Raw genomic sequence first — 24,431 nt, 5'->3', positions numbered from 1 at the left:
CTTGCGCAGTGACGTTCTTACTACTTCCGGTCGTCGTCCTCTGTTCGTCGTCGTGGTTGCTTAGGCTCCCTAATAAGAGATTTATTACACGACTGAAGTTCAAAGGGACACAAGTGCAGTATCATTCGGGATCATTCGGGACAGTGCCTGGTCCAATACTGAAAGAATATTGATCGGCAATAGAGCATTTTGATTGGTTGATTTTAGTTATTGGCCCTCTGACTGCCCGAGACGTGTAATAATAATTGTTATTAGGGCATTCTTACTAGATAAACTTAACATTTACCTTCACATTTGCAGACTTGACCTCTGTGCTTTTTCGTTACTGTCTTGAACCTAGGCATTTTATTACCATCTGGGCATTTGGGTTTCTTCCGTGGGCACAAATCGTTACATTTCATACTCTTGTTTTTAATACAAGTGCACTCTCTCCGGCAATCAAAAGTGAATATCTTCGTGCCTTTTCTGAACGCTTCCCCGTCGTTAGTCACACAATAGAGAGCTTATGCACCAGACGTTCTTGAGGTCACGAACGCCTACCGGAAGTCATTAGAGGACCTATATACATACTGCGCATGTTATGACGTTCGCGTGGTCAGGTCGCAGACGCCAGAACGCCACTTTTCAGGTTGAAGGTAGGACGCCACAAAAAAAAGCTGTTATTTTGTTTATAGGAGACAAATTATTGACTCAAAACCATAAAAAGCTCTTCTGCTTTTCATTAAGTGATTAAAAAACGTTTTCGCAGCGCGTAAAGCGGTTTTTGCTTAATCGATAGATTAAACGGGATTCGACAATGGCAGACAGTTTTCTCGCCAAGTCTGAGTGAGTTAAGTCATTTGATTTCATGTCCATTTGAATCATCAAATGCAGAACTAAGATTTTTTTAAACCGGGTTTAAGCTTATCACAAATCACTTTGAGCGATAATTTAGAATTAAGACACTTAAGCGACATTTAGATGCAATAACAAAGTGCAAAATGAGATAGATGATTGTCTTTCTGCATCGGTTGTATTTTGTAACTGCACATCGTATATCGTATGCATCTATGCTAGGTTTTGAGCAACCGACTATAAACATAAGAATAACAAATCTCGCTGTGATTAACGAATTTAGAGAAAGAGAAATGGTCCTCTAGGCATCCAGATCATGCACTGAAAACTTCATGCTCGTTTGTTCGCATTGTTTACACAACTATGAAGTGGTAATTTGGATATATCAACAAAGTTGAAATGGTAAATTGGCCACCGTAATGATTACAAAAGCTGACGATTCGAGCGTTAGCCCTTCGTCGGAGCGAATGGCCTATTAAATATGTAAGACGAATTATTCATTCTGTCAAGAGAGTGGGGTAAAGAAACTTATTCCCTTGTCCATTAAGGTCATATCTCTAGCATCTTTTAGCAAAGACATGTTAACACGGGTAGAAGTCCGTGTCTGAAAAACGTCCACTGCTTAACCTTTCTATTTCGCACCAAGGCCTCGATCCAGTCTTACGCGGCTTCTCTGCCGTTCGTGTTGTCAAGAACGTCAGGTGCTTAAGCTCTCTAATACTAAATAAAGAATCTATACTTTAGAAGTTACGCAGTCCTATGCACTTTTTCGTCAAAGTCAACATTAATTAAGGTAAGGAAAGTACGCTGAATAAAACCGTCGCATTAAAAGTACCATGTTGGCTGCGTGGCGTGACACGAAAGTGTTTGCATTCGTCGCAGCTGTGAGCGGGCGATTTTTTGTTATTTTCTTTCGGGGTTGATTGAGGATAAACGAAAAAACTCATTTATTCATCTTTCAGTTTTGCTCTTTGCTGCTGAATGCTTTAACTTTCTACAACAGTATGGAGATAAGTGAATTTATGGGAAACGATTGCGAAATCAATGTGAATTAAGCAATCTTCCCTCCTGGCATACGCGGTGTAATTTCACCTTCGTATAAGCTGGCGCTTCGTTGCAGCGATGGTCCATGGTTAGCCTAGTACTCAGACCTTCAACGGCCAAAATTTTTTGTTATTTTCTTTCGGGGTTGATTGAGGATAAACGAAAAAACTCATTTATTCATCTTTCAGTTTTGCTCTTTGCTGCTGAATGCTTTAACTTTCTACAACACTTACCTCTTTGCCGAGAATGACAGTAAACACGTAGAAACAAATGAACAAGATAATCAGTCCCTTTGCAAGAGCCATGTTCCAGATTGTTCGTAGGAACTGATTTAAAAAAATAAAAAATTGAAAGGAAGAATTCAAATCAAAGTTAGTCCTGTCCTCTTCTTTTAACTGCTGTCGTTCCTTCTTTTTTGGTGGGGGGGGGGGGGGGGGGGTTAAGAAACCCAAAGATGTGATAATATCGAGAATGGCGTAATACTGGAGTACTAATTCGTAATAAAGGTGAATATATATAAAGTTCAATATATATATTTGAGCACAGCAAAGAGGGTCCTTAATGGGTGATCGCTTTTACGGAATTTTTGCCATTTACGGATAACGGTTAATTTCTTTCTGTCAAAGTTAAAGAGCAAATTGTGACCATCAACTTTCTCTATTACAATTAACATTTAGAATTTGTCAACTTTTACTCCTAATGGCTTTTTTTTCTCGTTATACGGCTGACGGCAAGCCCAATTAAGGCCCTCAGTTAAGAGGACCTTAATGGCGAGAGAGTTCGTGAGAGCTGCAAAATATCTTAACAGGAAATCAGAGTGCCCCATAACTTTTGGGGCGGTTTCACCCTGGAGAGAATAATTTAGTTGATAGATCTTGCCCTTCCCCGCATAAGAATAGAGAAAAAGAGATGGAGGAAGGTTCTCTGAAAGTAAAGTTAAGGGTCCTTCGTAAGGAGAGGTTGACTTCAGAACACCATCCCTTGAACAGCAACGTCGAACACACCAGCTTTTTAAATCAAGTGGAAAAAAGACACGAAATTGTTTAAAAAAAAAGGAAAAGGGGTTTACCTCGTTTTAGCCAACTTGTTCGTCAACCGTGGACGTCGAAAGAAAGTGAATGAAAAGATCTTTGAGCTCTAATAAAAACTTTTTGAAACGTGTTATTTTCCCTTATTTGGATGCAAATACAGTTTTAGCCAGAGTCCTAATATTTGATTTGTTTATTGGGGCTTCATGATTAATATGGGATAGTGAAAATAATTTAGTACCACAAGTCATTCGAATGGGTTCTCAAAGCAAAAACAAAGTAATATAAGGAGTTCATCCATTCTGAGATTGATATTAGATATAAAAGGAAACAAATTTTGTCGTTTTTTTTTTCCTCAAAGCGATCAATTTTTTAAAAATCACAGATAGCATAACCTAACTGGGGGTGTGTTCGAATTAAAGTGAACATACAAACAAATACATGTCGAGTTTTATAATTAAAACGTCTTCAAAGGAAAAAAAAGCCGTACTGTTTGCGTAAAAAATCGAACGTAACTTTCAACATTTCGCAGTTCTAATTTCATTTTTTTTTTTTTAGCTCAATAGCGCGTGGCTAATTGGGATATACATTGATGCTAAATGCGTAGAAGGTCGTAATTCACTGTTAGATAATGTTGTTTTCACTCGGGGAGATTCGTTAAATCTCTACAGCTGGGGGGGGTGGAGTACAATTTTATTCTGTAATAAATGAACGACAATAGAAACAAGAAGAAAATTAAATGCGCTTCAACTTTTAAATTAAAATTTCATCTCTGTTTCTTTCCATTACAAATGTCACAAAAATGTCTAAAGTTTGGCACCCACTAAACCAGTTATATCCATGATTCTGCTCTCTGTAATATGTAAGCTGCGAGTCAAAGATAGACCTACGTTTAAAAGCTTGTACGATGATCAACGAAGCCATAATCGGGCATATGCCAAATATGGCCATTCTTTAATCAGTTTTATCACGGATGCTCTGTCCCCTTTGAGTCTGTGACCATAGTAAGAGTATTTGCCGGTAAGTTGTACCAAAATAAAATGCTTTTTACTAGAAAAGTAAAGTTGCCCAGTAACAAACTAAGGCCTGGTTCTGAGTAAGGCTGCTATCGATTGTGCTATCAAATTTTAAGACAACAGTTGCAACATTTTTTGTTTTGTTTTGTTTTTCATTCCAGCTGGCTATTGTTAAAAAATTATGCTCGTCCCTTAAAACCCTGCTAGAAATCCTTAAAGTATGGGTTAAGTAAAGGAACACATTTTTCCGGGCTCTATAACATGATAAAGCCACGTCGGATGCTGGGGGAACACAAAGAAAACTCTCTCAAGTGGTTTTATCACATTTTAGAACCCGGAAAAATGTGTTCTATCGTTTTTATGACACAACCCGCTGTTACCGATCAAATATGGGCTCATAACCTAATATGGCATCCGCTTGGATACTGAATTGACGGATTAGACAATATGTACAATGTTTATCAATGTCAGAAGTATGGAGATAAGTGAATTTATGGGAAACGATTGCGAAATCAATGTGAATTAAGTAATCTTCCCTCCTGGCATACGCGGTGTAATTTCACCTTCGTATAAGCTGGCGCTTCGTTGCAGCGATGGTCCATGGTTAGCCTAGTGCTCAGACCTTCAACGGCCAAAACACGGTAGAATCTCTGTAAGAAATTAGTCCATGGTTATTCCTGTAGTAACTCAAATACTCCAAAGAACAGAGGGTGACAGCGTGCGTCATGGTTACCGCAGCTATGGGTCTTTTTCCTGATTTTTTCAAAGAAGTAAGTTATTCTTGAGTCAAAGTGAAATTTCTTGACAGTTCTCTGACCTTAAGAAATATTTTTTTCCCAATTTTTTTTTTCTCTGCTTGGTACATTTGAGCAAAGGGGAAGTGAAATTAGTTCGAGTTAAGGTGGAGTTGCAGGTAAAGGAGTTTCCGAGTTCAAGTAAGTTGAAAATAAAAATGACTGGAAGAATGAGATAAATCCAAGGGAAATTGGATCTTCTTCGAGTTAGTGGGAGTTCAAGTAAACCGGGTTTGAGCTAGCGGGTGGGGGTTCCAACGCATTTATGGCAGTAGTTATCTCAATATACTTTATATGCTACTTTTTTCCACATGCTATCTTCAGAGAAACATTAATCCGTAATTTTGTTTTTTTTTTTAATATTAAGACGAGATATATTTGAGAAAGACCATGAGACGCCATAACCATTTGAAACACTCTTTAATACTTTCAACATGTGATCATAGCCGTGCCCTGATTAATGACTACAATTGTATTTTTCCCAATTGCCTAAGGCACCGTCATTTCGTCACCATGGTTACATCTTGACACATTTACCATCCCACGCTAAAAATAAGGTGAAAGAAAATTATTGTATATTTCAGCTCTTGCATTCTTTAATTTTGCAAAAAGCTAACAAAAACTGCAACTAAACCAGCTTGTTTGTGATTAGGAGATTTTAGAGGCTACAACGGTCTGTGCTCATGTCTGTATAGGAACGTCTGGGCGTAATCACGGTTGCACTCTTTGCATCCTTCTAGAGTCCTACACACTACTAATTGATATACGACGAAAAGGAAATCTAAAAGTGTCTCCCATGGCGAATTGTTTTTAGAGCATTAGGGTAGATTATTGCTGCTAATAAACTCAACATCTTACTTTCGCATTTGCAGGATCTTCCTCTTTTTGTTTTTGTTATCTTCTTGAACTTCGGCATTTCACCCATTTTGCAATTGACGTGTTGCATAGGGCATAGCGGTTCACAGCTGTACTCGTCTTCTCCTGTACAGGTGCACTCCTGAAGGCAATCGGAAGTGTATATCTTCTTATTTTTGGCGAACACCTCCCCATCGTGAGTCACGCAATACTGAACAGAGAATAAATGTTTTATAAGTCACACAATCCCAGGCACAGTCATTTCATGTAAGTCAACTATAAGGTGAGGAATCAGTCGTTGAAAGTGACACGTACATTGATTAAGAATGTAACACTCTATATGTCACGTTTTACAGATGTTTACTTCTTTTAGGTTTGCTCCAGTTTTCATTCTCCGCTATTAGAGGCTGGTAACTAAATTCGTTATCTCGACAGTACCCTACCTGAGAGGGATTTATTAACCGAGTTGCTTATGATGTGGAAAAAAAACGATCGAGGAAAAATTTCTGAATTTATTCACTTTTCCCTAAGTTCTTAAATCAACTTTTGAACAAAAAAAAAATTAAAAATGGCAAATTAAAAAGAAAATCCATTCACTACAGATTATAGTAATATCTTACCTTATTTGGGTATTTGAGTATTTTGGTTGTACCTTGACCCCTCCCCCCCTCACTCCCACAAGGCTTTGAAATATTTTCCTTTTTCTATAGTTCCCCTCTTTATGCACTGTTGATAATGATTCAACCCCCCTCTGACTCCTCTGAAATCCATGTGATCTTCCAATTCCCTCCCTCGCTCCCTCCTCCCCCGTAAGTAATTAATAATGACTGGTGCCTTGAAACGAGTATTTTACCTTGAGCGTGTAAACAGTTAAAAGCAAAAGACGAGAAGTTAATTGTTGCCATGCGTGTGCCAGAAAAAAAGTGAACGTTTTCCGTTTTAAGCCGAAACTAAACTGCTTGCATTGGCCGTTCCGGGAGCGGGAGATGCTTTTTTTTTTTTTTTTTTTTTTACTATTCTTCAGGATTGTGTGACGACTAAAGGGAAATTGGTAATATTCATATTTCATTTATTCATTATTTTTTTTTTTTAGGCTGTTTGCTGCTGCCGCAAACTTCGTGCCTTAAACTTTCCATAGCAGTTACCTGTTTGCCACGAATGGCAGTAAACATGTAGAAAGAAAAGAAAATGATGATCAGTCCCTTTGAACAAGTCATGCTGTAGATTTCTCTTAGAAACTGAAAATGAAAAAAAAAGAAAAAAGAAAAAAAGGAAAAAGAGGACGAACACAAATTAAGTCTTTCCTTTCCTTTTCTCTCGACTTTTTTCTTAATTCCTATTTTCTTGGGAGAAGCTAATGGTGAAAGATCGATATTGAAAGTAGCGGAATAGAGCACTTACCCTAAAACAAAGTAAACATATTTCTGAGTACCTACAGCGCACAGGAGCTGTCATCTTTAAAATTGAGAGCCGCAAAAAAGAACTAACACGCAATCATTGAGATCCCTATATTTTTTTGCCAGTTTTTCCCTGAGGGAAAAAAAAAAAAGACGTAGGGAGGTTCCCTGAAAGTAAAGCGTATTCCCTGAGGAAAAGTGAAGTTCAGAACGCCATCCACTGGACAGCTGCGTTCAACACGCGAATTTCTTGAATCAAAGAGAAAAAAAAAAAAAAAAAAAAAAGAAAAAAAAGCGATAAAGAGTGTGGTATCATACCTGGTTGAAGCCAACTTGATCATCACCCAAGACTCCAAGAGAAAGTGAAAACGAAGAAGATATCTTTGAGCTCTAATAACAACTACAAACACATAAGCAGTTGATACGTGTAATATTCCCTTATTTGGATGCAAACACTGTTTTATCAGAATCCTAATATCTGATTTGTTTACTAGGGCTTCATGCTTGGATAATGAAAGCAATTTAGGACTATGTTCACATGGTTTCCTCATGGCAACAACAAAATGTATGGCTGGAAGAGGGGGGCTTTGGGATTTTCGGTTTTGCGGTTTTGACTGTTTTTTGGATCGGTTTTTCGGTTTTCATGTTCAGAACGGTTTCCAGATTTTACGTGTTTTTGCATTCGGTTTTCGGTTTTCACGAAAACTCTGATGCGCTTTTCGGTTTTTCCTTTCCGACCCCTTTAACGGTGAAAATGTAGCGGTTTTGTTAGGTTTGCATGCGGTTTTCGGTTTTGCTGCCTTTTTTCGTCGGTACGGTTTTTCGGTTTTGGTGGTTTTTTTCTCCACTTTTGCGGTTTCCCAGAGGCCCCAATGCCCCCCTCCTGGAAGAAAACTCGTACAGAGGAGTTTTAGTAAACTAAGGTTGATAGTAATAATGAAAGGGAAAAACATTGAGTTTTTCGTATAGCTAATTCGTTGAAAAGATTTTGAAATAGCGTTTTCTAAGCGGGAGTGAGATCGAGTGAGGGTGAACAAAAAAATACATAATGACTTTTAATCTAATAAAAACCTATTCAAAAGAGATATTCCGGAAAAAAAATGGAAGTACCGTTTATCAGTTTTACATTTTTTTATTTTTTGACTTCAAACCGTGTAGCTAAGTTAAAGTACGTTGATTTCGGGTACCGAAGTAGGTAGAAAGTCTCTGTTCGGTACATATTGTTTTTATTAGGGGAAATTCGTTAAATTTTTTACAACTGAGAAAGTGCATTGTTTTCCTTAATAAACGAATGACAACAGAAACCTAAAAAAAAAAAAAAAAAAAATGCTCTTCAAATTTTGAATCTAACCAGTCCAACAATTAGCATTTCCAAACCATTAAGGTCTTATATCGCCATGAAGATCACAGAATGGTCTACACTTTCCACATAGACTCGCTCGTTGATATCCTTGATTTAGTCTCTTTTCATAAGTTGCAAGTCAAAGAGAAACCTGAATTTACAAGCTTGTATAATCATCAGTGGATTCATTCTTAAACATTTTAAGAACCCGCATTTTGATGACTTTTGTCACGGATGCTTTTTCTCGTGTAACCATAGTAAATTCATTTGCTGAAAAACATCCATCTGCGCGGTAAGTTGTCCTGAAGAAAACTTTTTTTTTGAGCAGAATAACGTTGCCGAGTAACAACAGAAGTACTGGTGCCGAACTAGCCTGTTAAATTGTTATCAGGCTGGTAAGGGTAGTAGATTTTGCGACCAGTTCTCCCTTTTTCTTTCTTACTTCTGTCCTTCTTCTTCCTTTTTTTTTCTTTTTTTTTTTATTTTGTTTGTTTTTTAATATCATTTTTTTCTTCATCTGGACTGTGTTCCAAATTGTCAGCTAGTCTCTTAAACCCACGCTATGTATCCTTGAAGTGTTCTTTTCAAGATAATGATTTATGTATGGAAAACAGAAAGAAAACAAGTCCAGTATTTAGCACCTTTTCATTGTCATTGAGGGCGACATGCAGGGATAATGATGACGATTTTAGAAGGACACAAAGTAAAATCTCGCTCTCAGGGCATGGGTTCAGTCGTTTAAATGGAGGATAACCCCAAACGAAAAATCGCTATCCAGCGGATGAATGTTAACAAAACGTGCTGCGCTGTCCATCAGATAAGGATTCATCCAATGGAGAGCGTTATCATCCCCTCTTCGAACCACGGGGCGCGGGGCCCGGTGTACAGCGCAATAGTATTTCACCTTCCAACAATTTCATTTCAGTCGTCGCCCAGTGGAAGATGGGGGTACATCTTGAGCCACCATACACCACCTATATTGCAAACTTTAACGAAGATCTGGCACTAGTCTTGACGAGCGAAGAAGAGTAAAATGGCGGAATATAAGGGAGCTGCGAAGGAAGGTGCAAGGGCCATGGCCCTCATGAAAAGGCGAGAAAAAATGAAAGCCGACATTGAAGCTGCGAAAAGCAAAATATCTGAGGTAATCAATGAGTTATTTTCTTCGGGAAATGTTGCTTTAACCTACTAATCGTTGAATTACAAATCTGCAAAGTAAACGTGTTGAAATGTTTTAGTTTGTTGCTTAATTTTATTGTAGAAACACAAGATCGCAGACATCAGCAACAAGTTTTCTACTCATTATGATGTGGTGGAGCAGCAGCTAAAATCAAGTACTATTGGTAGGTCAAAATCATTTCAATAACTGATTTGTTTGGAGCTCTACAAAACTTATGTCTTAAGTAAAGAGAAGCAATCCTGTGCACGTAATTGGTTATTCAACGATTAAACTGAAAGCTTTAGATTTCGTACACAAAAATCGAGCACAAATGATCTAGTTTTTGCCAAAAACTCTAACTCTACTGATCGGTTTTGAAATTTTTAGTGATTTTTGATGTAAACTACAATCACAACTGATTTGTGAAGAAGGTTTACTGCAAAGAATACTTCCTGCATCGGATTAACTGTAATTCACCTGTGAAGATGAAGTTATTATGATAATTACAGCTACTGTTTTGAATTTGCTGCTAATTCATAACTATAATAATAATAATTGATAATAATTTGATATTTGTGACCCTCCACAGGATTTCCAGCATAATGGTGATAACACAGGCATGCGTGCGATGAAACGCCATGCTAAGCGTGATATGTGACACGCATATGTGCATTTATTAACAAGGAAACAAAGAGTGTCACGGTAGCTTTTGTTTTTCACGTCTTAACATGCTCAATCTTTTACTTTCAACAGCGTGTTAAATGACACGCTTCGTAGTGTGTGAAAGTCGTGTGATATGGCACAGTAGCACGGAAAGAGTTGTTAGGCAACCGAAGCGGTTAAGCAAGAAAGCCTTTAGTTTTAGAAGTTGCTCCGCACATTGAAAGAATGGTAGCAAAAAATACGGCTTATGTAAAAAGTTCTTCCTAGCACAAATGCTTTTCACTGTACGCTGACTTCAAGGAAAAAGACAGCCTATGTAAAAAGTTCTTCCTAGCCAAATGCTTTCACCGCAGGCTGACTTAAAGCAAAAAGACGGCTTATGTATAAAGTTCTTCCCAAGACAAATGCTTTCACAGTAAGGACTTCTAGCAGGGCCTAGCAACAGTTTGACGATTTGATGGCCCGTTAAATATTATGTTCGAGCAACAATGTGTGCAAAAAGTATTGTTTAATAGAGGATTTTGCATCAAATCAAAGTTTTTCAGAATTTTCAACGTAACGCTGCGCAATTTCTTGCCATGAAGGCCAGTAAACAACGATCTAAGCATGATGAATTTTAGCGCGTGGGCTTTTTACACGTAAGAAATTCGTACGTTTTTTGCTTATAACAGAAAATCAAAAAACTTTTTTGAATAAATCTGTCGTCCCGAAGTATTTCTTGGCCATTTTAGTATTGCTACCTTATTAATTGATTCCATGGAACTTGAGATTTCACTCACGGACAAATTTGCATATTCCCATTTGAAATATGATCCACAGGCTCATTTGTACACATGTGAAAATATTTAGCGAGTTTTATCTTTTATCTTGATTTTTGAGAGAAAACGAAATATGCACCTATCGCTTTTTTTGACGAAAATAAGTTCTTTAATTAGTCTTCTTTCACTGGAGCTTGTTTTTTGGAAAAGATGATTTTAAAAATTTACTGTGCATTGTGTTTACTTTCTTGGTTTCTCCAAAATTTTGACTTTTCGTAGGTACGTGTTAGATCGTGTTACACGTAAGTGTCAAGGGGTTAAACTCGATCTTGCTATAAATTTCCGCGTTTTGAGAAAAGAAAAATGGGTTTCGTGTGACAAATCTTGATTCATTGGAAGATAACAGGTGAAGTTTACAACATGAGTCAGTGATTCGATGATGAAAATAAGTTACGAATGCAGGTTTTGCTTTAATGGAGATAGGATAATTTTTCGCACGTGCAATCTCTTACAGATGGTTTGATCTGACATGGGTATTATTTAACACACGGGATATTTCACACACCAGAAAGCAATATGACACGGCATAACACGGCTTTTGTTTTCACACCCTTTAACACGCTTCTCTGTTTAACCTGAACACAGTTCATTGTTTATATGGAACAAAAGAAAATTTTAATCAGGAGTGCATTGCGACACGCTGCTACTGTGTTAAGGAAAATTTCTTTTGTATACCGTGCTAAAATAGTGTGCCCGTGTCATCACCATTATGGTGGAAATCCTGTGGAGGGTCACATTTATATTGCGCAAATTAACATGTGGATATGATCAAATGCACATCACAACACTTTTTGGGGGACTTTGGCCGGACTGCACTAGCAGTTTACAAAAAATCAAATGAAACTTATATGAAGATGCCCCCTCCCCCCCCCCCAATTCCTAGTAAACAGGCCAGACCACATCACAGTAATCTCATGAGTGGGTTCTTTAACATCCCCTGCCTAACCAAATTAACTAATTAATAGATGCAGGAGACGGAACTTACGGTTTATTCATCCTTATCCGAGAAGACTAGAATGTCTATTCATTTCTTGATATTATAAAGGTAGCGCATTCTCCTCAGTTATTTTAACACATTGACACCTGAACTGCCCATAACTGCCCAAACCTCGTGAATGCCGCGTGCGAAAACGCTTTGCCCCTACCTCCCCTACTAAGTAGAATTTTGTCCCCAAACTTCCTCTATAGTTTGGAGATCAAGAAGCCAATTAGAATCTGTCATTTGCGCATATATTTTGTCGGCTTTAGGGGGTACTAGAGGGGCATTATTCTATGCGTCTTCACTAAATGATGAAATTTGAAAATATGGCGTGCGCACAGCCAACCCTCAAAATCTCCAGGTGGGATTTTTCGTTCATTTGCGATAAAGTTAGACATTGTGAAACTCAGAATGTAAAGTAGCAATGCTATAGAATACTTTGCTTGGAAACGAATGGATATCAAGGTCTTAAAGGTGACAGAATAAGCTCTCAAGTCAACGACACTATGATTCTCTAGGGCGATGCGAATTATCGATGTAAAGTGAAAACCAAACTTTGGACTTCAAGCAGGGCCTAGCGACAATTTGACGATTCGGTGGCCCGGTAAATATTATCTTTGAGTAAAATGTGTTAAAAAAGTATTGTTTAATAGAAGATTTTGTCTCAAATCGAAGTTTTTTCAGAATTTTCAACATAATGCTGCGCAATTTCTGGCCATGAAGGCAAGTAAACAATGATCTAAGCATGATGAATTTTACCACATGGGCTTTGTACACATTAGAAATTTGTACGTTTTTCGCTTATAACAGCAAATCAAAAACTGTTTTGAATAAATCTCATGTCCTGAAATATTTCTTGGCCATTTTAGTCTTGCTTTGTATTGATAGATTCCATAGAACTTGAGATCTCTTCACTCACGGACAAATTTGCATATTCTCTTTTAAAATATGATCCACTTGCCCATTTTCACACATGCGAAAATATTAAGCAATTTTTATCTTTCATCTTGATTTTTGACTTAAAACATATTATGCACCTATCTCTTTTTTTGCCAGAAATAAGTTTTATAATTAGTCTTCTTTCACTGGAGCTTGTTTTTTGGAAAAGATGATTTTTAAAAATTTACTGCGCATTGTGTTTGCTTTCTTGGTTTCTCCAAAATTTTGACTTTTTGTAGGCACGTGTTACACTTAAGTGTCAATGGGTTAAGACCTTGAGTGTTGGTCCGGCCAGGGCTCCAACCATCGACCTAGACCTCCCGCACAACAGTCGAGCACTCTAACCAATTGAGCTAACCAGGAGGCTAGCTCAATTGGTTAACTATTAAAATTTCCTAAAATGTGATCAATGCATTAGCTGCTTTATATTTCACTAATTATTCTCTCAGAGTGGGGATCGGTCCGAGATGGAGTACAGCAGGGAACAAAATTGGGACCGTGGCTATTCTTGGTTATGATAAACGATTTGAAAGTACCATCAGCCAGTGATTGTATAAAATATGTAGATGACACGACAGTGTATGAAATCATAAGCAAGGGTGGTCCTAGCAATGCTCAGTCTATGATAAACAAATTAGCTACCTGGTCAACACTCAACTCGTTTCAACTCCATCTGAAAAAATGTAATGAGCTAAGAGTTTCCTTTGTGGGCTTCCCTCCTTCCTACGATCTCATAGAAATTAATGGCTCTAAGGTTAGTGCCGTTAGTGTCGTGAAATTACTGGGTGTGTATTTTCAAGACAACCTCAAGTGGAACACTCACGTCACTGAGACGATTAAAAAGGCCGCTAAGCACCTTTACTTTTTAACTCAGTTAAAGTGAGCTAAGGTACCATCACCAGAATTAGTAAATTTTTATGTTGCTTGTATTCCATCTGTCTTACTTTATGGATGTCAGGTCTACCATTATGGTCTCCCCAATTATTTGAGCTTAAGTTTAGAGTGTGTCCAAAAGAGAGCCTTGAAAATTATATACTGTTATGATAATCATTATAGAGAAGTGCTTCAGATGGCACAGCTGAAAAACCCTAAGGGATTGGAGAGAAGACCTTTGCTTAAAATTCTTTAACAACATCGTCTCCAATCCCTTGGATTGTTTGTACCACTTACTGCCTTTCGATAACCGAGATCAACTTATGGAGTTACGACAATGCAGACCATTTAGAGTTTCCTTTAAAACAAATCGGTTCAGAGATACTTTCACTCCAGCAAGCGCAAGACATTTTAACTAACATTTATTACAATTGTATATGTAAATTAGTTCCCTTTTAGGCTTGATTTTATTGTATAGTTCTATTGCATAATTTGTACACCTTTGCAATTCAGCTTCCAGCTGCTATTAGGGTATTCTTCTCAATAAACGTCTATCTAATATAAGGTAGAAGTTGTTATCTTGATTCAACAACAAATTCTCAAAACTAATTTACAAGGAAATGTGTAGCAGCTAGAGGGGAGAATTCACAAACAGATCTTGTGAGTTAGAGGGTTAAAGCAGCCAATCATACCAAGTCCATTCAGCTTTTATTTTATTTATTTATTTAATCGCTTCACCGACCGGCAGGGACACCGCAACAGCTTGCGTCAATTACTGCGGGCCCAGTAAACCCACCCATCCCACCCCAGGGGAGGACATCCATCACACAGTAATCTCGTGTGTGGGAAATTAACTTATTCCATCACCAACTGAACTGAATACAAATAAAGATAACCAGAGGAACAATCGTTTACCCTACAAAACTGGACAATTTCCAAAGTAGAGGAATTTTTTACAGTAGATAATGTCTCAACTGAAGATATTTTCTAAAATAAACGTTTTGGTTTTTCTTTTTTTCAGAAATTGTAATGGCTATGATCAATTGGTAACAAGTCTTTATGTTGTCCAGGGTGGTCTGTATTCATTCATGTGCTGGACAAATCGGACACCTGCTTTGCAGTTGTCTGATTTTGTATTCACTTGTATAAATACAGACCAAACTGGACCCCACTCAGCTCTTTGCCATTATTACAGTTACATGTACTATAATTATTCTTCAAGTAGAAGCAGAGTGATTCATTAGATCAAAGTATCGATTACTAAAAGCATGATACTAAAGAACTTCTCAAAAATATTGCCTGGGAATCTTTTTAAGACCCATTGTAGTATTTTACTTTGCAACATATGATGCAATCAGTTAGCAGTTAGCTAAATATGTGTTTGTTTTTTGTGTTTTTAACAGGATTGGTGACCCTTGATCAAATGAGAGCTAAGCAAGAGGATCTTGTGCGAGAACATGAAAAGCAGCTAGCTGCAAAGCTTAAATCTGATGAAACTGAAAGGTTGGTGCATGTACCAGGGCTCGGCACTAACTTTTCAACTTACTAGCCAAGTGCCCAGTGGAAATTGAACTATTGCCTAGCCAAAACTGAATTTCTACTAGTCTGTGGTTAGTTGGCTACAGTTAGTGTCAAGCCCTGTGTACTTTTATCAGAATTCGTCAATCAACTCATTGATTGGTCTATTATCATGTTATTTTCGTAAAGGGTATAACTTGATGAGGAAACTCACTAAAATTTCTTGATTGTGATATATTTACAAATGTAATTGGATTTATAAGAGGTAGAAGAGTTAAAAAAATAGATTTAATGAAGATCTTTCAAACCTGCTGAGAAAAGCCAAAAATATTACCAAACAAAACACAAAGAAAAGAAACAAAAAGGTAAAAAAAAAATGACCAAACAAGAAAGTGTTCACTAATCTGCTCACGTCCTTGGTAGTCAGCTTTATTATACAAGTCATGTATTTCTCTCTCAGTTCATGTACTGTGATTGGTCAATTTAGCAGGCCATATTTCACCTTTCAACCCCAAAAAAGTCAAAAGTTTTGTTTGAACTGAAATTTTTCCCGGCTATTTGAACCAATAGGTATGTTAAATATCTTAGTTATTAACCCTTTACCCCCTGACACAATAATTATGCATATTCTCCGTACAGTTCTCTATACATTTCTAAAGGTGCTGACAAGGAGAATTTGTTTAACAATCAAAAGCTTCTTTAGTTGGTGATCATTTCCTTTATTCTCCTGACCTTAATGTGTGATTCAGAGGTGATATTGTAAGGAGAAATTAGATGCTGGTCACTCTGGTTAAAGGATGAACTAGGTTTTCTTGGTCCAGATTGTATCTCATGGAAAAAATTTTTTTTCTGCTCAAATCTGTTGCCCATGTGCTTTTCCTTGGGTCATATGTTTATCCAAGTGGAGAAAACTTTCTCTGCAACTTACTGTACAGATGTCTACTTTGGTTGATAAGAGATATCATTCTTTAAAATAAAATTGTTTCTCCTTTTATGCAGTGAATCCTCGAAAAAGAAACATAAAAAATTAAAACTGAAACAAACCTCTGCATTGTCATTCAACCTTGATGAGGATGAGGAAGTTGATGATGTTGATGACCAACCAGGTGACCTATAATTTCTTTATAATTTGGATATATCAACAAATTTGAAATGGTAAATTGGCCACCGTAATGATTACAAAAGCTGATGTTTCAAGCGTTAGCTCTTCGTCGGAGCGAAGGGCTGACGCTCGAAACGTCAGCTTTTGTAATCGTTATGGTGGCCAATTTACCATTTCAACTTTGTTGATATATCCAAATTATTTTGTTACCACTACCAACGCAGCCCCAAACAGTTTCTTTTAATTAGAAACTATCAGCCTTTATAATTTCTTTACCCTTTAACTCCCAAGATGTGCTTGCTAATTCTCCCCTCCTGCTGCTACACATTTCCCTGTAATTTAGTTTTGAGAATTTGGTGTTAGATCAAGATAGCAACTTGTACTACTTGTACAACTTAAATCTAATTCTCTCCACTCATTCAAAATGAAACTGAAAAAAAAATTCATGTGTCTGAGTTATTAGCTTAGAAATTCTTTTAGTAATTACGTATCTTTATTCACATATAATTTTTATTTTATCTTTAAACACATTGTTACACACTTTATCATATTTAACCATACTTCATATTAGTTAAATTAAGTATTAGTTAACCTATATTTGCCTTCATTGTATTTTACCTTCGACCCTGGCCTTACTGTTACTGGTAACTTTTTTTTTTTCTTTACTCTGAGGGAGCCCAATATCTTTAAGCCCCATGGTTTCTCTTTGAGGTTCCTCGCCACTTTTATTTGTTTTTGTGTGACTGTCTTGTTTTTGTCGTCATTTGCATTTTATAGTGAAAAATATTATTTGTATTTTGTGGTAAAAATAAATAAAAATACCCGATAAGTTTGAGTATTGTCATGACCTGTTTGGTGGATGATGTGAGAAGGAGAAGTGGTTCAACATAATATTGGAGGAAAATTTGTAATTCTGGTTTGTAAGGTGGTATTTAATTCCTGATCCAAAATGTTGTTAGTTGTGTGCGTTTTGGGCCAGACACAGGAATTCAAATCTCGAAAGTGATTAACATGTAACTTCAGCTTGGTTCTGAGAATACATTGGAACCTCGATTTAAAGAACTCCTATATATTAACAATTCCTCTGTTTAACAAACGATACTTCAGTTTCACCCTGGCTAAAGTTGCAGTAAAATGTATGCCACAGAACCTCGATATAACAAACCCTTGGTATAACAAACCAATTTCCCCAGTCTCTTGGCTCTTAGTTAAATTGAGGTTCCACTGTACTTAAACTTATCAAGTAGAAGTTGTTATCTTGATCTGCATGTCCATGTAACACCAGATTCGCGAGACTAAGTTACGAGGAAATGTGTAGCAGGTAGAGGGGAGAATAAATTGTCCAGCCAGAAGTATGTAAAATTATGCCAAAAAAGAAAAAAAAAAAGAAAAAGGAAAAAGAAAAAGGAAAAAGAAAAAAAAAAGCTGTCAAGGAAACTGAACAGAATACAAGGGTTGGTAGAGGGGGAGGAGTTGTAAAAACAAAAAATGTTACAACTAAACCAAAAGGGGCCTGAAGACGATTGGACAACTGAAACTTCCAAGAATGATTTTTTTTTTTAGCACTTACCAGTAACCTTGAATGTAAGGATGTGCTGATTTTATTCATTTTCAAACAGTTGTCCCACTAAAGAAGAAAAAGCTTGGAAAAAATCCAGATGTGGACACATCATTTTTGCCAGACAGGGATAGAGAGGTACGTGAATATGTAAACAAGAAGTTAGTTACGGCAGGTGGAACAAGAGCAGGGATCAAAATTAATGCTTGTAAACTCCACAAAGTGCGAGTGATTTTGATAATCTGTGAGTGAAAAAAATATCCACTAGCAAATGTTTGTGAGCTAGAATCATCATGTCTCCCAAACATTTGGAGAAAGCTGTTCGAATGCAAGAATAAATGTACACACTACATCTAAGGAAAATAAAACAGCAGATGCTGAGCTCTTTGTTAGTCGCTGACCAGTGGCATTACACTGAGGCTCTGTGCCAAACCTGTGCATTCACATGTTGTTGTCATTCCTCATGGTTTTGGAGCTATCATTTCATTACGTATGTCAAATGTATTCTTTGTTCAAGAGTGCCAGTGCCAGTGCCAGTGGCAATGAATTTGCTATTGGTCTCACCAGTTTGCTAGTGAAAAAAAAAAAAAATGTCTTACTAGCAAAACTTTGCAGGTGGACTAAAAAGTTAACTTAGAGCCCTGAAAAACCACTGACTACCTAAGGTCACATGACCCATCTCCAGGCCTGACATTACAGTTGTGTGAGTAAGACGTGTCCCACTCATCTGGTTCCTTCAGCCACTGGAAAATAACATGATGTAGAATGTATTTTATAATTTTTGTGATGAAAAAGTACTGACAAGCAGTTCATGGTGTAATTAATGGATTAAATGAATTATTTTGAGATAGGAGATGGAAAGATTAGAAAGGGAAAAGATCAGACAAGAATGGGTAGAAAGGCAAGAGAAGATTAAAAGTGAGAACTGAATAAGTTAATTTTTTTTTTTTTTTTAAGCAGTAGTAGATTACTGTAATTTGGCCAGCGAGTGTTCAGTACTTTCTTAGCAAAAATTGTAGCTGTCATCTTTGGTTTTAATGGTAGCAGAAGGCTGGGTAGAGAAAGAAATATCTACCAAGAGGGTGCATGACAGTGAAAAAATAAGGACGGGGGGAGGGAGGGGGAGTGAATGTTACCAATTTAAAAATGTGCTGCGAATGAAAAAGAGCATACAAATAACAGATGTTCCTGCCACATTTTGTGGTCTCCTGTGATCTACATTTTTGTGTTACAGGATTTGTACAATGCCTGGTAAATCTGGAAAGCCTTGGAATTGTATTTTAACTTTTTCTAGGGCTGGAAAGTCCTGGAAAAAGACTACAGGTCCTGGAAAGCTCTGGAAATCTGCTGAACGCAAGCAATAACGTTTTCAGACTTTACATTATAAGAAATTTATGAAGACTGTAAGGTGATTTGGGTTTGAATTTTAGGAATGAAAGGAGTTAAGGTCTAATTTAGAAAAATCAAACGGAAAAATCAATCTGAGTTCTAGAAAACTCCTTGTAGTTTATTTCTGAAAAAAAGTACAAAACCACTTATTACCATACAGACCAACAGCAACGTGGCTGCCCAAAGAAAAAAAAAAAAAAAAACTGAAAAAAATATATACAATAATATCTTGTTACATTTATTAGGAAACTCCATTAGTGTTGATAATTTTTTTGTGTGTGTCATCTTAGATGAAGATGTAGAAATCACATACAGCTACTGGGATGGATCTGGACACAGGAGAACAATCAAGGTGAGTAAAGAAGAAGAAAGAAGGTAAGTTTTGAGCTCGATGAAAAATATGGAAATGTGTTTTTCATCTGGTCATGAGCTTGGGACAGAGAAAAAAAAGTGACCCCGTGTCACAGTGAGTCTCTGTGACTCAGTGGTAGAGCATTGGAGCATGGAATCCAAAGGTCTGAGGTTCAGTTCTTCATGGGGACTCAGAATTTCTTCTTTGTCCCACTTTCGTGACTAGACAATAAACATCTTTCAATCAAGGTGAGGTACAGATGAACTGAATTTCCAATGGAAATGTGTATTTGGAAAAAAAAAATTAACACTCTCTATGTTTCCTCTTCAGATGAAGAAAGGCAACACAATCTCTCAGTTCCTTCAAAAATGTGTAGAACAATTGCGCAAAGATTTTACTGAGTTTAGGTAAGTTTATGAAACTTGCCAAGTACAAGTGTAGGGTCTCAAGCATGGATTGTCATATTTAGGACTCACAGCCTATTACTGGGCAAACACTGTGTTCTTTTCCGTTTTTTGTAGTTACTGAAGGGTGAACTCTTTTAAAAACTGCAGTTCTTCAGGGCTTCAAGCTAAATGTTTTTCATTTTTTCAGGGCTATGACTACTGAAAACTTAATGTACATTAAGGAGGATCTTATTATTCCTCATGTAAGTAACATCTGTGGAGTGATAATAAATAAATATTCAGTTCTGCAGGAGAGGATCTTTTTAAGGGGAATAGCTTCGGAAAGTCATTTCTACAGCCATATAAATTACACTGATGTGTAAACCCTTAACACCCTAAGATCAGTATGCATATTCTACATACTGTTCTCTACGTTCTATGGACAGTTTGGCTGCTTAAGACTGAACCCAAAACGTGCCCAACCAACTTTCCATCATCCGGTAATTAACTGATCCCAGTTTTAACTCTTAACACTTACTATTAATACGCATAATTATTCTCTGTACCGTTCTCTATACACTTCCAAGGGAACTGAAAAGGAGAATTTATGTTAGAATCGAGAGCGTTTTTCAGTTGGTATCATTTCATGTTTTCCCTTGACCTTGATGTGTGATTCAGGGGTGATATTGTAAGGAGAAATTAGATGTTGGTCACTCTCGAGGATCAAAGAGTTAAGACCATGCCCTCATAGTTTTGGTAATCTCCCCAATTAGGAGTGTAGATGGATAGCAGCGAACTGAAAGATCTGAAAAAATTTTGAAGGGTTCTATACGTGTAGCAGAAAATGGTTCTCTAGCAATTCGAAAACCTAACTTTGTTGAATGTGTCTTGCAGCATTACTCTTTCTATGACTTCATTGTGAACAAGGCTCGCGGTAAAAGCGGGCCGTTGTTTAGTTTTGATGTCCATGAAGATGTTAGAGTGATAAGCGACGCATCCGTGGAGAAAGATGAGGTGAGTTTTTTACAAGGCTCTGATACTTTAAGCCAATGAATGTGTAAGGAATATGTCACTTTTCTATTTGAGGACCAAGTTCTGTGTCCCCCTTTTCGGGCGGTAACTGGTAAAATTTACCGCCTCTAGTGCCTCTTATGAACGCCTAAAATCGCTTAAAATTCTTGAAAATTCAACAGTAGAAGGTATTGTTCTCCCGGTTTGAAAATTTCTTTTACCGGTCGTATTTAAAACAAAAGAGAACACGGGAGCTCCCCTCATACAAACGGCTCCGTCAATTTTCGCACAGCACCGTCTATTTTCGGACAAAACCGTGTTACCTAGGATGTGTCCGTCCCTTTGCGGGCGGTACCGCTTGATTTCAAACTGATCCGAATGCTGTTAGACGGTCTGCGCCAGTTCTAGACGGATTCGTCTATCTTGGACGGATCCTGCTGACTTCAGATGGTTTGGTGTCATTGGATTTCAGTCTGTCTTTTTCACCTCTTCTTTTCATGTATCTATCTGGTCTCCTGCACCACCATCTGATTCCGGACAGATGAGTGTGGTTTTGTATTCCTTGTCCTGTGTGTTTCCGGACGATTTCGTAGTCCGTAGTTGACTGCTCATCTCCGGAGCTGCAGTTGCAGGGGATGAACGCAGGGAAGGGAATGATAGTGAATAGCGGTGCACTTTGACCTCTGCGCTACTAACCTCGGCCAGAAGTATATGATCACATGAGGAGGTTTTCCTATAGTCGGAGAGTTTCTCTGACCCTACGCGGACAAGCCCGATCATGCACGTACGAAGAGCAAGCGTCTCTGATTTCCCTTTTTGTTTGTTTGTTTGTTTGTTTGTTTGTTTTTTTCAGTCACATGCAGGGAAAGTTGTTCTCCGTTCATGGTACGAGAGGAATAAACATATTTTCCCCGCCAGTCGATGGGAACCTTACGATCCAGAGAAGAAATGGGACAAATATACGGTATTCCTATTTATTGTAATCTTATCATCTCTAACGTGCTTTGCGTTAGGTCTAGTTATCTTGTATCATGTTAAAGAGTAGATATTAGAGAGATATAGCACCGCTTTTACGTGACACGGCAAACGCCAGCTTGCCCTTTGCTCTTTAGCTTCGCGTGAGCTCACGTCACGGTGGAATTGAAGGCGCCCTTGTATGACCTACGAGGAATAGTTTTGGTGCTCTTTTTCCGTCAATCAACTTCTACTTTGTGAGAGAAAAAGTGAAGAAAATCTTACATACAAAGCAAACGCAAAACAGGTTACTTTCAAGTAGAAATGGCAAAGCGCAACAGGCAAACGTGAAAAAAATGGCTGGATCAACAAGACCACGTGGTCACTCTTGCAGTTCCCGTTCCACGTAAACGCGGTGCTAAATCTCTGTTTTGTCTCTTCTGATTCGCATTGTTAATCATATTTGTCAGAGTCGTAAGGGAGAATAGGGTTTTGGAATTAGGCATTAAGAGAGGAGGAGAGTTTCATTGTAAAGATTACTTACAATTGTAAGTGCACTATTCTTACTAAATGAAGTGTTCTTCAGAAGAAGTTTCCTTTTTTGCCGATTGGCAACTTAAATGTAAGCTATTGCACGAGCTACATTATGTGAGTTGTTGCAGTTTTCTTGTGGTGATGTTGCCTTTTTTTTTGTTCTGAATGACGACTTGAGTTCAAGATTAAAAATTTCCAGGATTGCGGAAGTGTTTCTCTGGACGGAGTTATAGCGCAAAATATAACCGCACACGTCCTGTTACATAAGTACAGCTGTGCGAAGATGTAAATTTATACCATGATGACTCGACAAGAGTCAGAATGACAAGCACCTGCTGGTCGCAGAGCCTTTTCCAGGCGTCAATTTAGTTAAACGGAGTGAAGTAGATAACTGGCGCGATAGTAGCAGAGGAGAAAAAACGAGAGAGGCTTGGGTCGGCTCGGGTCCAAACCTCCCTCGATTTTTACTCCTCCGCCATTATCGTGCTCGTTTACTATTTCGCTCCTTTTTAACGGAGCGCCTGAATCGGCCTTTATGTTATAATGTCATTCGAATGAACAGAGCATCCATATACAATACACCGGTATGCAAGCAGATCATTCATACCACAGGAAGGAACACATTGGAATCATCTAATAATTTGTCCTTAACGCGGTCTGTGTTTCTTTCTTATTCATGTTACAGATCTCTGATAAATCAAAGGCTTCTTAACAAACATGTCAGTGCATTACCTTATGAACTTCTGGGAAGTTACAAGCGCCGCCGTTCATATTTTCTTTGTCAATGTGGATGTTCGAGTCCTTTAAAACGTTTGTACAAAAAAAAAAAAAAAAAAAAAAAGAATAGTCCTTTATGATAACTCTGCATGAGCTGGTGTGCCTGTTTAGTTGAACATTCATTGGTCGGTTTGTTCAAATAACAGACTGCAAATGGCTAAGAATTTGTTCCCCGTTAGTTCAGACGTATTTTTTTTTTGTTATTTACTTATTGTATTTATATGAGTAAGACTTGGATGCAAATTGAGAGTTTATTTTCAAGTCGAATGGATGAAATCTAGAATGAACATGTTTCCAAGTGAATATTTGGCCTTTTCAAACGTCTGTCGCAACCCATGCCAATTCGTAAGGAAACTGGGAGGGTTTATCTTTTTCAACTTGCGCCATTTTTTTTATTGCGGCCCTTGCCTGCAAATGTTAAAATTTCATGCTAAGAGATTTCTGTTAGTCAGATCTGGATATTGGATTGAAACGGGATTGTAAAGTTAAGGGTGAATTTTTCGGTTGCCACACGTTTAAAAAGTGGAAGCAAATGTATTTTGTTTCAGTTACAGTACTCAACCAGCGCCATACATAATCAGTTTCCAAACATCAACCAAGAAATCTTGCTTCTTAAACAGTGCTAAAATTACTAACTCTAATTAACCGACATGGGACCAAGGCGAGAAAAGAAATTATAAAGCGTTAGAGCCTTGTTATTACCTTGAATACACCTAAACAGTATTTCCGAAAATGTAATTAATGTCACTAATTGAAGCTTGGCAACGAAAACAAGAAAAAATATACTTATTAAAAAGAAGCTTTATCATCCTTTAGGGGTGAATTTTAATTGACGTCAGTAGACCTAAATTTGTTTCCGTCCGGCATCTCTGTAGCGTCATCATTAATTAAAATTTATAAGATAAATTATTAAGGTATCTATTCAAGATTCTCTTGCGCGTTAGATTATCTGTTGAACGGCTCATTTATGTTAAACTCATGGCGCGTTAATCTAACACTTGCAAGAGTTCCTGAGTAGTGCAAACACCAAAAAACAAACACGATCGCTCTTCACTTGGGTAAAGTAAATGTGTCGATCATCGTTGGAGGAAAACTCTTTTTTTGAGTAA

General features: G+C 37.5%; 2 protein-coding genes across 2 annotated transcripts; one reads left to right on the top strand and one right to left on the bottom strand.

The window, feature by feature from the left end:
* Positions 1–5,119: 5,119 nt before the first annotated feature.
* On the bottom strand, positions 5,120–7,469 carry LOC148730755 (uncharacterized). Its single transcript, XM_088762101.1, has 4 exons — positions 7,287–7,469; positions 6,717–6,809; positions 5,575–5,782; positions 5,120–5,262 (listed from the first exon to the last, which is right to left on the bottom strand). Exons 2-4 carry the CDS (start codon positions 6,786–6,788, stop codon positions 5,234–5,236), a joined length of 309 nt encoding a protein of 102 aa, XP_088618227.1. The 5' UTR covers positions 6,789–6,809; positions 7,287–7,469; the 3' UTR covers positions 5,120–5,233.
* A 1,825-nt stretch (positions 7,470–9,294) lies between these two features.
* On the top strand, positions 9,295–24,186 carry LOC111338869 (protein FAM50A). The gene is made up of 12 exons (XM_088759550.1): positions 9,295–9,454; positions 9,572–9,653; positions 15,145–15,244; positions 16,259–16,365; positions 17,981–18,057; positions 18,771–18,837; positions 19,599–19,660; positions 19,991–20,067; positions 20,255–20,309; positions 20,941–21,060; positions 21,911–22,021; positions 23,231–24,186. Exons 1-12 carry the CDS (start codon positions 9,344–9,346, stop codon positions 23,255–23,257), a joined length of 996 nt encoding a protein of 331 aa, XP_088615676.1. The 5' UTR covers positions 9,295–9,343; the 3' UTR covers positions 23,258–24,186.
* The last annotated feature ends 245 nt before the right edge of the window (positions 24,187–24,431 follow it).

This window comes from Stylophora pistillata, chromosome 5 (assembly GCF_964205215.1).
Source record: "Stylophora pistillata chromosome 5, jaStyPist1.2, whole genome shotgun sequence".
NCBI lineage: Eukaryota > Metazoa > Cnidaria > Anthozoa > Scleractinia > Pocilloporidae > Stylophora > Stylophora pistillata.
This window is presented reverse-complemented; position numbering and strand designations above follow the sequence as displayed.

What these genes read in the sequence shown, in the direction of transcription:
- LOC111338869 (XM_088759550.1), top strand. Translation starts at nt 9,344, where the DNA reads ATGGCGGAATATAAGGGAGCTGCGAAGGAAGGTGCAAGGGCCATGGCC. An exon ending in GACACAGGAGAACAATCAAG is followed by an intron (nt 19,661 to 19,990) that starts GTGAGTAAAGAA and finishes TTTCCTCTTCAG; the next exon opens with ATGAAGAAAGGCAACACAAT. An exon ending in AAAGATTTTACTGAGTTTAG is followed by an intron (nt 20,068 to 20,254) that starts GTAAGTTTATGA and finishes TCATTTTTTCAG; the next exon opens with GGCTATGACTACTGAAAACT.
- LOC148730755 (XM_088762101.1), bottom strand. Translation starts at nt 6,788, where the DNA reads ATGACTTGTTCAAAGGGACTGATCATCATTTTCTTTTCTTTCTACATG. An exon ending in CTGCCATTCGTGGCAAACAG is followed by an intron (nt 5,783 to 6,716) that starts GTAACTGCTATG and finishes TTCTCTGTTCAG; the next exon opens with TATTGCGTGACTCACGATGG. An exon ending in AAGATCCTGCAAATGCGAAA is followed by an intron (nt 5,263 to 5,574) that starts GTAAGATGTTGA and finishes CCTTATTTTTAG; the next exon opens with CGTGGGATGGTAAATGTGTC.